The sequence below is a fragment of the Rhinolophus sinicus genome, linkage group LG11, assembly GCF_036562045.2.
Source record: "Rhinolophus sinicus isolate RSC01 linkage group LG11, ASM3656204v1, whole genome shotgun sequence".
Taxonomy (NCBI): domain Eukaryota; kingdom Metazoa; phylum Chordata; class Mammalia; order Chiroptera; family Rhinolophidae; genus Rhinolophus; species Rhinolophus sinicus.
Window position 1 is genome coordinate 50,806,546 of NC_133760.1, and position 13,251 is coordinate 50,819,796.

General features: G+C 57.4%; 1 protein-coding gene across 2 annotated transcripts in view; it reads right to left on the reverse strand.

The window, feature by feature from the left end:
- DNAJB6 (DnaJ heat shock protein family (Hsp40) member B6) overlaps nt 1–13,251 on the reverse strand; it is a 50,909-nt gene that overhangs the window by 1,881 nt on the left and 35,777 nt on the right. For both annotated transcript variants that reach the window (XM_074315030.1, XM_019742487.2), the window contains exon 9: nt 4,868–5,089. In XM_074315030.1, the coding sequence (XP_074171131.1) occupies nt 4,868–5,089 (222 nt within the window). The remainder of the gene's footprint in view (nt 1–4,867; nt 5,090–13,251) is intronic.

Below are 13,251 nucleotides of genomic sequence, written 5' to 3' on the forward strand. Positions count from 1 at the left end.
CACGAACATCAGAACCAAGCCAGGGTACTGACAGGCCCGCTGACAGGGTCATCGAAAAGCATTCTCAAATTTTAAATGACAAGGTGACCTCAGACAATCTGTTAACAGATACCACCTGTGGGCATGATGCTCAGCCGCCCACTCGAGGGACTCACCTCCTGGAATTGCCATCGCAGGTGGACAGGGGTCCCTGTGTCACAACCAGACAGGCAGCCCATGCCTGGCTACTGACCACCGTCCACCTGTGATCAGCTGGGAGCCGAGCGGGGTCCCCTCCCTGCGGACGCCCCAAATACTCGAGGCTGCGGGAGCCCCTCAGTCCTCAGCCCTGCACTCGCCAGCCCTTCACCAACAACTCAGGTAACTCACCATGGGGACTCGGAGGTGCCGCCTGCCCAAGGCTCCACCACACAGGAGGCACCACAACCCCTGACCCGCACCACCCAGGCCACGTGTCCAGGAAGGTTTCTCACACTGTGAGTGGAAGGAGACAAAGACTGAGCTATGCGGAGGCCACAGCACCGAGGGCGAGGGACGCCAGGGAGCTGGGGCCAAGGCGTTAGGACGCAAAGGAAAAGAACGCTCTTCAAGGCAGCAGACACGGAAGCAGCCGGTGCGGGAACGTGTCCCGTGCCCGCCCCAGATGTGACTATATGCCCTACGCCAGCAGTAGGTATGAGTGGAGGTCAAGTCAGGGGCCACTTTCGGGCCCAACGGGTCTTCGGTGGAAGAATCTGCCATCATGCCGGGTCGCTGTGAGGGGCTTTCCAGCGGGATGCAGACACCCCACGAACGCAGGTGAAGGGGCATCAATTCCTCACTCACATTCTTATTTAAATGCCATTTCTGCTCCAGGCATTTTTAATTTTAAGAGGACCGCAGAAGAATGACCTCAACAAACTAAAGGAATTGATGACACAGGGCATGGTGCGGTGCGTGCGACCTACCCTGGATGCACACCTCCCCCCGCACGTGCCCCCTGCAGGCTCGTGGGGACACTAGTCCCCCAGCTAACGACCAGCAGTCCGAGGAGCAGACTGTGGTCCCACAGCCCCGGCCACCCAGGGAGCCCCCGGCAGACACCAGGCCAGAGCCAGCTGGCAGCCTGGGAGTTCCTCCTCAAAGCCATGAAGGAAACAAGGGAGCACGGAAACTCTGTCCCCGTCCGATCCTCGCGGGCCCTGATGTGAACTGCATTCTTGTCAAGGTTCCCAAATCGAGGGGGATGACGAGTCTGTGTGTGTGTGGACGGCACCACTGGGCTCTGCAGCAACCAATGGATGCACTTTGGGTTTGAGGCTGTGTGGCCACGTGTGTCACACAACCTTGAGGAGACTCGGGACAAACCTCACTCTGCCACAGGGGGCACTGCACCTCCCTAACCTTCAGCAAAACAAGCGCCACCAAGGCCTGGACCAAAAGGAAGGGATGACGTTCTGATGAGGAGCCCCTTGCTCCCTGGTGTCAAGGACTCTAGAATATGAAGTCACAGGGTCGCAGCCCTGCGGCCGGTATCCCAGAGACTCCGTCGTGTGGTCTGCCAGGACAGGGGAGTGGGGTCCACTGTGAAGCAGAATTACTTTCGTATTTCCTTAAAATGTTCAACGTTTAAGTAAAAAAACAAACCCAAGTCCCCCCAAAACAACAAAGGAAGCCCTGCTGTCTTCCCCTGCACCCCCAAGGCTCCCAGGCCGACCTCCGCAGTCTGCTCAGGGCACTCACACCAGTGATGGCGTCCTTTAAAGGTCCCTCATAAAAAGCTGGAAGTTCTTAGCAGAGAAACACACATAGAGCAGTAAGTTAGATTCATTAAAAAGCTACAAAGTTCAAAAGCGAACAGCAGTGTTAACACCAGCATTAGCTCATGAGCTGCCGCCAGGCTGGGCTTTGCCAAAGCGAAGCCTCTGCAGCATTCTGGGCGGGGCAAGCTGTTTTCTGCAAAGCAAGAAAGAAAACTAAACAAAAGTTAAAGGATCACGTTTATTCTTTCACTCACGAGACTTTTTTTCACATGGAATAACTCTGATTTTCCCTTCTAACAGTCACATGTTCTCATAAACCTATAGCAGGTGTGTAATTCTTAAGTGAAAAACACCAATCTTTTCCAACTTGGTGCTGGTCCCCAGTGGCGTGAAATGATACACCTCAGGGACCCTACCTCTGAAATGCAGCAGAGCGAGTTTTACGGGAGCTTAGAATTTAATGTAACAGCCCGTTCACAGAACCAAATGCCAGCAAATCACATCCGCGTTACACCTTCCCCACCACCTGCACCGGACAAGAGCGGCCTGGACAAGCCACGGGCGGGAACAGCCGTCCCCGGCCCCACGGAGCCGCAGACCTCCCGGGGGTCCTCACTGCGTCCTGAGGCTGAACTGTATCAGCTGTAAATATGGGCCCTCCTCACACCAGCAAGTCAGTGTTGGGGGAACACTCAGGAAAACTCATTTTTAGCCTAAAACAACCACTAAAACAGACACTGCAGGCTGCCTCCACATGCCACTGTTAACCAGAGTGCAGGGGGCCCCTCCGTCCAGTGGGGAAGCATGAAGTGGGGGGACCGGACAGTTCCTTCTTAACCAGGTTCCTTATATGTGCTTCTTTTTAAGACTTGGAAATACGGCAAATGATGATTGGGTGACCCCTCCAGGTCACACCAGAGCACACAGGAGCCATCAAGGGCCACCTACATGCAGGGACTTCTGGTGTCTGCGGGGCCCACGCCCAGAGTCCGCAGACTTGGGTGGAGTTGCAAATGGCTTCCTCCGGAGGAAGTCACTCTGCTGGGAGGTCAGACGTGCCTTGGAGGGCAGCCACCAGCTCAGCACCTCTCTGCAATTTCACCCCAGTTGTTCCTCCACTGAGTTTCCTGAATCTTCCTTCAAGGTAGCTTCGCCAGCTCTAAGAAGGTAACACCCAGTCTTTCGCACGAGCTCACTATGTATTTGTATGAACACCGTGTCTTCAGTTCTTTGGGATTTCACTCTGACACTCTATGGTCTCATAACTTGATTTAAAAAAAAAGGCAATGACAGAAAAGGAGGCTGACCCCAGTGGCGTTCCCAGTGGTGTTCCGGGTGGGGTCCAGAAGCCCTCCCTGGATGGTGCTGAGCTCCAGGTGTACAGGGACAACCCCCAACCCCTACAGCCATGGAGAAGGACCCGGAAAATGGAAGCTTGTCACCTGCCTCTCCAGTGCAAGGATTCATGCTGGGCTTCATAAGGCAACTGGTTCCCCCCCTTGAAACAATAGCTGGTAGTGACCAAAGTTAAGAGCTGACCAAAACACAGGATTTCAGAGAATTACTTCATTTTTTTCCTCCACTAATTCCTATTTTAACAAGATTCTCCAGCAGTGGCAAAGCATCTCCCTCTCAACATGTGTGCTCTTCGGGACGCCAGAGCGACAGGAGCAGTCCACTAGGAGTAGGGCCTCGCATTGCACTCCGGGCTGGGCCTTTGGGCCAGTCTGCTGGCGATGGGTCCACACCCTGCTCGGGAGGCTGGCTATGTTTAAACGAGACGCGGCCAGGCAGGCCTGGGCTGGCACTTGCTCTTGGGATCTGGGACATCCCCACCAGGTTTATGCTGTCCTTCCAATCAAACGGATGTAGCCCGTTAAATCACATTGGACTGTACTTGTTCAGAGAAACTGGACCTATAACCCTGCCCCTTGCCAAGACCCCTGAATGTCAGCGTCCCCCACCCCGCCTACCCTAGGACCACTCAGTTCCAGGTGACAATTAATCCTGGGTGAACGTCCACATGCCCATTTGAGACAGGACGAGCTCTTCCAACTGCAAATGAAGGACCACAAGGGACCTTCATTCAATTACACAGGAAAAGGCTGGTGTCTCCAAACGGCCCACCTGCTTTGCTGGCGGGGCTGCAGTCCCGGGGGTGGGGCTGTGCCAAGGCCCGAAGCCCCAGGACCCCCACCTTCAGGTGGATGGCACATTTCCTTCTGTCCTAACAGACACCTCTGCTTGAGCGGAGAAGGACCACAAGGGACCTTAAGGGACTGATTTCCAACAGAAAGTTCTGGGAGAGGAACGCACTGTTTCGACAATACTGTTTTGCCCCAGGTCCACAGAATTAAGCTCACGACGCCACCCCTACACAGAGGACCAAGGGTTCATGTTCCCTCCAGCACATAACCTGCTTGGGGGCTCCCAGTGGTGAGAACCAAGATGGTCACAAAGGATTCAAGCTGATGGATGATCCAGACACAGTTTACTCTGGGCTTTAGGACTCAGTCAGGGTCAAACCTACATGCACAGTCACGCTGAGAGATAATCCAGAACTTTCTGTGGGAACTCACTTCAAAGACCCTCCTGGCCTCTGTAGGAAATTACCAGGAGCTGGCTGAGGGCAGAGCCGGGCGGCAGGATGCTGGGCACCCATCAAACACGACAGGACCCGTGAGTGGCTGCTGCGTTTTGTTTTGAACCAAACACAAACGAAGGCACATATGGTGAAGAAAACACAAAGCTGCTGGCGGGGAGACCGCCGTGCCCAACAGCGTAACGGGTGGCCCGGGCATGTGTGCAGCCCAAGGCCCCCAACCTCAAGCACTACGTTGGAAGGTACAAACAGGAGCATTGAAGGTAAAAGCAGCACCTGTCAGCCTGTGCCCAAGACAACACACTTCATACTGTCACGAAGGCTGGCACCCCGTTTTAATTGTGGGGAGTTTGTGGGGTGAGCGGAGGCGCCTGGCCCCGCTGCGCTGAGCCCCTCACCCACCCCACCCCCACCCATCAGGTCAGGACACAACAGCACAGGGGCATTTTCTGTCCTCTCTGGCCTTGGGAGGTGAGGGAGGCATCCCCGTGGGGGCGCCCCACCTCGGTTTCCCTCTGCACACCTGCTGAGAACACGGAGGGGTCCCAGCTGCCGGCGGCCCGGTGTCTGCCTTGCTCGTCCTCGTCCTCACAGACATAGGGAGGGGACGCGTGTCTGGGTAGAGAAGCGGGCTTGTGGGACCTGAGCGGGCGGGCGCTGGTGCTGGTGCTGGCGGCCTGTGAGGGCAGCGCGTGTTGGCCTCTCTGCCTGCACTCTTCCAGGAAGGCGTTCTCATCGGCCACACCTGCAAAGCATAGGACGGAGACAATGTGAGCTTGGCACTGCAGAGAGGCACGCGGGCATCCGCCCAGCCCCCTTCTCCTGGGCCATCGCCATCTGCTGCTACTGCAGTCCTGGAGCCGAAGAAGGGAGCCAAGTGCACTGCTGGGGCCCGAGCTGACCCTTCCGAGAGGAAAGGGGAAACACAGCCACGTGAAAACGCAGTGAAAGCGGCAACTCACCCCACCCCCTAAGGCACATCTGTGATTCCTGAGAGCACAACGTGTCCCGTGGAAACCTGTCGGTGGCTGGTCTCCCTGTGACAAAGCTGCCATCAGAACCAACCCAGTGGGGCAGCTCTGGAAGGAACAGGCTCCTGGTCGTGCCTTCAGGGTCACTGCCAGGCAGCTGTGACTGTAGAACCCGCAGAGGACACTGTGCGTCCACTGAACAAGCCCAGCGCGCAGACGGAGCCGCTGCCCGTAACTGAGGCCTTCCCCGCCCCCTCCTGCGTGAGCTGCGCTGGCCGTCTGCCCATCACCCATGCACCCAGGACGGGAAGTCCCTCGTCACTCCATCATGTTTCTATTGGTCTTTAAAAAAAGAGAAGTTCTGCACACTGGGTGGGTGCTAGGAATAGAACAAATGGCAATATTCAGATTTCAGATTCCTCCTCGGAAACTTCTGACGCCACCGTGCACGTGCACAAGCCCAGTAACAAAACCGTAACTGTCCACCTGATGGCGACAGTGAAAGCAGAGCCGGAGCGTTCCCTGTGCCACGTACAACTCTGCTCCTGGGGGCAAGGTGGGGATGTGAGCACCGCCATCAAACACCGTTACATCCGATGCTTAAGGTTCTGAGCCCAACACGTGAGTGTGAGGGCCGCAGTTCCTGTCAAGAGTCACCTGAGGAAGGATGCCCACACGCTCACCCCCAGGCACAGCGCCACGGTCGTCCCACTCTAGCTCCGCTGCCATCCCCTCCCCTCAACCAACAGGAAGCCTTCAGGTCCCTGGAGTGAAGGACCTTAAGAACTGGCATCTCAGGGGCTTTTACAATTATGGGGATACCACTTGTCAGCAGCTGTGCCAGGCAGTGCTGGGAAGCGCCTGGTGGCACCGTCCTCGGGAGCCTGGCTGAAACAGATTTGTTGTGTCAGTGAACGACACCTCATAGGAGTCATGACGGGTACCAGCTGGCCCACGGGTCCCTGCGGCGCCCGTCCTTAAAAGGAGCGCAGGCTGTGGGGACCGTGAGGGCACGGGTCTGAGAAGGGCACCATGGGGGGGGTCTCACCCCCCACACCATGTACAGAAGTTAGTTCTTGAAAAACGACAATTTTGGGGTGTCCACATTCTGGGGCTGCTAAAATTTTAGGGGTTTTCCAAATTAAGTCGTTTTATAAACCCTGAGTCCCCCATAGCACTGGGCACAGCAGGGGCACAGCAGGGGCTCAGCCATGCTGTGTGGCTCCCTAACTCGGACCCCCAGCTGTGCCACCGCCCTCTGTCCCAGTCACAGCCCTACCCTCCGCGCAAAAAGGGAACCAACGTTGGTTATTTGGGAGCCGTTTTACCGAGCAGATCTGGAAGCAAGAAGGGAGTGCCTGGTGCTCCTTTGCATGTGGCCTGGCAGATGTCACGTCGAGGTCACAATGTCACCAACCCAGTGTTATACCCTCCTGAGGACCCCTGACCACACCAGGTTTCTCAGAATCACATCTAAGTACCGAGCTGAGCAGACACCAAGCCCAAGACACAGCGGTCATCCTGGTCTCGGGCCAGCCCTCGAGGACCCCCCTGTGGTTGAGGGGCCTGGGAGCCACCGCCGACCTCACGCCTCCCAACACACCGTGGCTGCTGCGTGAAGACAAACCAACGGGCCAGCTGGGCACAGGCTTTGTGCAGGGCGTGCGTGGGGGGCTTGTGGCACGGGGCCAGTGCCAGCAGGCAGGTCCCCTCAAGGTGCCTGTGAAGTCTGACACCCAGGACTGAGCTTTCCGTAAGTGAAACCACGTGCCTGTCGTCGCAGGTGCAGCTGGAGCAGGTGCTAAGCAATCGGTGATACGGACACTTTGTTTCAAAAGCCGCATCGGAGTGGAAAAGGGGGTGGGGTGGGCAGAGACCAGGAGACACCTCCAGAGGAGACGGGCAGCGGGTCCCGCGAGGGTATGTTCCAGCTGTGGGACACACTAAGCTGCTGACTGCACATCGGCACGTTTCTGAGTGGCTGACAGCACAGACCTGTCCCGTGTTCCTCGGCTGAGCCTGGACCCAGCGGCCTTTCATTCACAGGCCAGAGGGACGCGCCCCCCCCCCCCCACACACAGCCCCATGTCACCCACAGCTAGTGACAGTCACCTCCGCTTCAGGCTCTGCCACTTCCAGGGCCACAAGAGAAGCACGAAGTCTGGGACGGGCTGCGAGCGTCAGCCTTCCCTTTGCTAAACCCCCGCCTCGCCTGGGTCTGGGAGGTGCAGACACACTGGGTTTCAGAACCGCTCTGTACCTTTTGTGTTTGCTGCCTGTTCAGAAAACAGTCACCGAGATGTTAAGCTTGACGTTCTGAGAACAAGTTCCCCAAATACGCAAATACCTGAAGTGGACACACTCCCTGTTACCTCCCCAAAGGTCCCTCCTGGACCCTGGGAAGCAAGCCGCGTTCACAGGCCATCAAATCACTGACCCGTCACTTCCTCCAGAACAGGGAGGAAGTGATTGGCTGCCCAGGAGCGGCAGGCGTGCTCCCGGGACAAGACTCCCCTCCTGGGTAAACGTCACCCAGTCAGTCGGCCCCAGGCTCGCCTCCGTGATGCCTGCCTTACCTCCAGCCCGACTGCACATTCAGCGTCGGGACTGTCCGGGGGTCACAGCGAGGCCCTCGTGTCTGGTCTCCAAGGGGTAAGACACACCCCTGAGTGCCCAGCTGTCCCTCTTGTCACAGTGTCTTACCTGCGTGGCCAGCCTGAGGACAGAGGACCCCGCGCCCTCAGCTCCCGCAGCCCCAGCAGGTTACGGCAGGAGCCCCAGAATGCTCGGATATGGAGCAGGCCAGCCAGCTCGCCGACCCCACGTGCTCCCCATGACAGGTCATGGTGTCTGCAGTACCAGGAAACGCGATTTGGGGAAACAAGCGTGGGAGTGAGAAGCAAAGGTTAAATCATTCCTCTCCTCACCCAGAAACTCTGGCCGGGCACCTTCCGGAAGGAATTGCCCACGTGCACCATTCACACACACTCTGAACCCACCAGGGACACATGACGACGAGGCGGTGACAGGGTGACAGAAAAGGAGGCTGCTACCTCCCGTGACACACACCACTTGAGCCTGAGCAAAGGGACCTCCTAAGGACAAGCGTGACAACCAACTTCCCTCACTTAGTGCAGGACCACCGGGCGCGGCCAAACCCCATGGGGCAGTGTGCGCCTGGCAGGGCTGGTTCTCGGCGGCGCTGGGAAAGCCCGCAGCCCCAGGGGGCAGCTTGCACTGCGGACAGTGAGAGTGGCCCCGACCCACGCTGTCCACCGCCTGCCGTGGCTTCTGAGAAACGAGAAGCAACAGGTGGGTCAGCAGACGCTGTGCCTGGAGAGACAGGCGGGCAGAGGGAGCCCAGTCCTGCCGAGGGCGGCCCGCGCTGGTGCCGGCCCTGCTGGCATGCCACATACCGCCTGCCTCCTCCCTTGGTCTCCTTACCCCGGCTCCCCCGGCGTGCTCACCTCCTAACTGCAGGACACAGCCTGGCATGCAGGTTTGCAAAGGTCCTGACTGACCGTGTCCAAGTTCAGAGCCACGCGTGCCCAGATGGCCCTCAGGCCTCTTCAACAACCAGTGGCTCTGCTTCACGGCACAGCACGGGTCTGTCCCAGAGCGGCGGGGACGTCCGTGCAATGCCTGCTCCCTGCCCACTGGCCACTCATGGCCGTGGGGATGGAGGCGGGGGCAGGAGTCAATAATGCTGCCGTCTGCTGGCCAGCACTTGGCACAAAGCCTGGCACCATGGGCAGGCCTCCCCACAGCCACGCCTCTGCTGGCACAGCGGTCTGGGCGCAACGCCAAGACGCACAAGAAACTCCCACACGTCTCCCTGCTCGGTGTGTCCTTGTGTCTCAGTGGCCCCACCTGCTGCCCATCTGACCTTTGTCCTCTGACCCAAACACGCCCCAGGCGTCTGCTACGTGGGACTGAGGGTTCCTGCTTCTTCCTGCTTCGGTTGGAGGACTGAGCCTGCCCCACGCGCTGGGGGAAGGCTCGGCATCACTGGGCCACCAGACATTTACAAACCATCCCGCCTGCCTGAGTGTCACCAACCCAGCCCTGCAGGTGCAGGCGCTCTGGCTGAAGCTCGGAGAACGCGGCCCTCAGCTGACCTGCCTTTGCGTGTTCTGGGGCTCCTGCACCTGTCAACCCCGCATCCTGCAAAGCACCGCAGAGGTTAAAACGCAGCCTGTGCTTCACCTGCAAACAGCATTCAGCTCGGGTGCCACTGGGGCCCCAGCAGAACAGGGCCACGGGGCAGAGGCAGCCCGTCCCTTTGCAGTCACAGCGCCCTCTAGGGAACTGGGGCCCCAAGTTCAGGAGGGCACCCCGTCTGCACCAGATTCTCTCCGTGTCAGGTGACGAGCTGCCCCCACAAGCCCGGTACGGACCCAAGCTCTGACTCTCCGGTTCCTAACTTGGACACCGAGTGTCTGGATGCTGGAAGTAAACACGAGGGTTCCCCTGGGCACAAAGCCCTGCCCCGGAGATGACACGAGCTGCTGTGCCCTACAGAGTTGGGGCATTCGGCCAAAATGAGGCTTTCTTCACGTGAGCAGCCACGGGCTCCACTTACTTTGAAAAACCAGAGTCCGTCCACACCCACATTAGGCACCGGGCACCGAATGGCTGCAGTCCTGCTTTCCCTCCGGTGCCCAAGCGGGCGCCACCCGTCAGCCCCAGCACCGGCTGCAGACCCCGGTCCGCCAGCTGCTACGCTGCTGGGTGCTGAGTGGTCCAGTGACGCGGAGTGGCCTGAGGAGCTGGATGCTCTCTCAGCAAACATGTTCGACAGCCGGCAGCGCCCACAACAGCACAATGCCACTGCCAGGGGCCGTGGGCTTGTCCTGCGGAGTGAAGGTGCCCGCGGACTGCCGCTCGCAGAGCCCGAGGGAGGCTTCACGCCTCCGCAGTCACCTTCCTCGCTTTTTAAATGAGAACGGAGGTCCCATTACAAGACAACACGCTAATGTCAGTGACCTGACACCACTCTTGTAAAGGTGATGTGACCGCCAGGAGCCCGAGGGCATCCCCAGGGGTGCTGGGCCACTTCCTCAGAAGGTGTCCAGCTCATTTCTGCACAAACTGCATGAAGAGGCAGCAGAAAAGGCCCACGAAAGCCATGGGAGAGCTGACAGCGATCTCTGAACACGGACCAAGTAACCGGTAAGGGAAGTTTCCTGAGGGAGGGAGGATGGATGACACGTCAGAACCAGTCGTGTTGTAAGCCGCACTCACGGCGCTGAGAAAGCAACTTCAAATGCTCCCACCTCACGGTCACAAAACAGCTTCTGAGAGGGCCCTGTCCCACATGCTCAAAATCAGGTTAACTGGACCTCGATTTTACAGCAAGGAAGCAGTTATCAGCCTTGCCTAATTCCCCAGGAACAGAATGCAGCCACTGAAGCCAGCATCTGGACAGCCCCTGGCCAGACCCTGCGCCAGGCCCTGGACAGCACCCGAACAGTGGACCTGCCTCATGCACCACTTCCAGAAGATTCTTTCATGCCCTGACTGGCATCTCACCTGACCCCCCAATCTCAGTCTGAAGTACGAGGTTTGGGGGCCTTTAACTGCTGGTTGTGATGCACGGAAATCCACAATTCTCACAGCTACAAGCACAATTCAACACCCCTGGGGCAGAGACCGGCAGTGAGAACGGGGTCACATCAGCTCCAGCTGCTGCAGGCCGGAAGGGAAAGGTAGAAAGGAGCGTGAGGAGAAACCACTTACAAATGGCTCTGTAAGAAATTTTAAAACTTGACAACCCAACCCAACCGTGTTTTTAACTTTAGAACTCATCTCTAATTTGCTCCTTTGCAAAGGTTTGTCTGGGAAGGACAAAAATACCACTGCCCGTTTTCCACAACTGAACAAGAACTATGGAAACTGTGTTACAGGCGCCAACTCGCTCACCACCCTAAGAGCGAGAACCCCACCGCAGGCTGCCCAGGGCTCTCTGAAGCCCGCTCTTCCGCGGCCCTCCGCGGCCACGCCTGCGAGTGCAAGCCCCCCCACCCCCCAGGATCGCCATGCTCAACAGCCCACCCCAACTCGTCAATGCACGGACGACGACCTCACAAAGACACCAGCCAGCGTCTCACAAATATTCGTACACGGCACCTCCAGATAGAACCTGAAACTCCACGGACTGAAACCAGTGGTCACGGCCACTGCTGTCTCACGCCCAACACTGTGCTTTCTGAAGGCCAGCCACATTTCTGACTTCTTTCCTCAGCCTTTCCAAACCTCCCATACCGTTCCATAGATTACTAACCCATTCCACGGCTACAGAAACTTACCATCAATTAAAATTGAACACCTTTGAGTTTAGCAATTTGCACTACATAGGACAATACACACGAGAAAAGTCAGTCACGTCTAGTCCTACAGCCCACAGAATGTACTGTTTTAGTGTCATTTCTGCTAGCATTTTCCTGTGCGTACATGAACTAATAAAACCTAAGTTAGCTCAAGTTTACGTTGGTTCCAAGTCACACGTCCTGCATTTGGAGGACTAAATATACCAGAAAACACCCTGCCATGTAGCACCAAGTTAAATCAAATTTAAAAACAAACACACGATGTGCCCGTTGGGAGCCAGAGCACACTGAGATCAGCTAGAAGCTATGACAGGAATGTCCCTTCCGGCAGCTGGTGTGTGGCCCTCATCAAACAACTCAGCTCTTTCCTCAAATGGAATCCAAATGCAGCCCCGGGGTCTGGCTGATAACATGCAAATGAAAGCAAACTTCCGCAGACAGAAAGTCACTTTTCCCAAATATGTATAATCCAAGAGGCCTTGGTTGTGGATGTTTTTCTTTTGGGGGGGTTAACCCCATACTTACTCAAACCATGAATGCCACCAGCACAACCTGAGATTACCCAAACGCCCAAAAATGCATCGCTGGCCCAGTAGAAGATGCGTTCAGACTAAGGGCCAGACATGCCAGACCCCGCACCCCACGTGCGACGCATTTGCCCTCATGGAGCCCAGTGGACACGTGCCAACACCACGGTACACGCTGAGGTCGGTCATGGACCTCCGGCTCTGCACACACACCGGCTGCAGGACCCACAGCCAGGGTCCCAGCGGTGCGGAAAAGCAAGCGTGCGGCTGCCAGCACAGGGAGGAGACGCAGACAGGACGTGGGGAAAGCATGGCAGACCACGCCGTGGCTCAGATGGAGTGGACAGGAGATGGATGATGTGGGCACAAGTTCTAAAGTGTCACGAACCAGGGAGGACAGAGCGACTAGCTACCAGGTGGACACACTGCACAGTGTCGATGTGGGGACGACAGGTGCCAGGGCTGCCACACCTGTCTCCAATGGCAGCAACCTAAGGGATGTCAGGACTAGTTCTCAAAACTACTGGAGGAGGCGAAAGAGCATAGTGGTGAAGGGCGTGAAGGGGAAACCAAGTCAGACGGTGCCCAGGCTCTGTGGTGCGGGGAGCAGGTCCAGGGGCACGCGGGTGAGGATGAAGGAAGGACACAGGAGCAGCCACCCGCCCGAGCCCACGCAGTAGTAACGCCCACGCTGCGGGGCCTGAGGACGCATCTCCAGAGGCCACAGATCCCGGAGCCCCACGCTCGAGTACAGTTCCCGGCAACAGGATGAATCCGACCGAGTGCCCCAAACAAGGACAGGGCCCCACGGCCCCGCCAGCGAGCTGCCTGCTTCTGCGCCCAGCCCAGCCCCGCGCAGCAGTAACGGACCGGGTCGGAGCGCAGCACGACTCCGTCAGGACACAGGGGGCGCCATCATAACGACAGAAGTACATCCTGAAAAGGGGCATACAATGGAATGGACATGCTAACTTTTATAGGGTCACACAGCTGTAAGATCTGTTTTTCTAAAGACACAGTTGAATCCACATAAAAATTCCACAAGTGAGTCTCTCGTTTCTTTTCATTCTCTGAAATGCT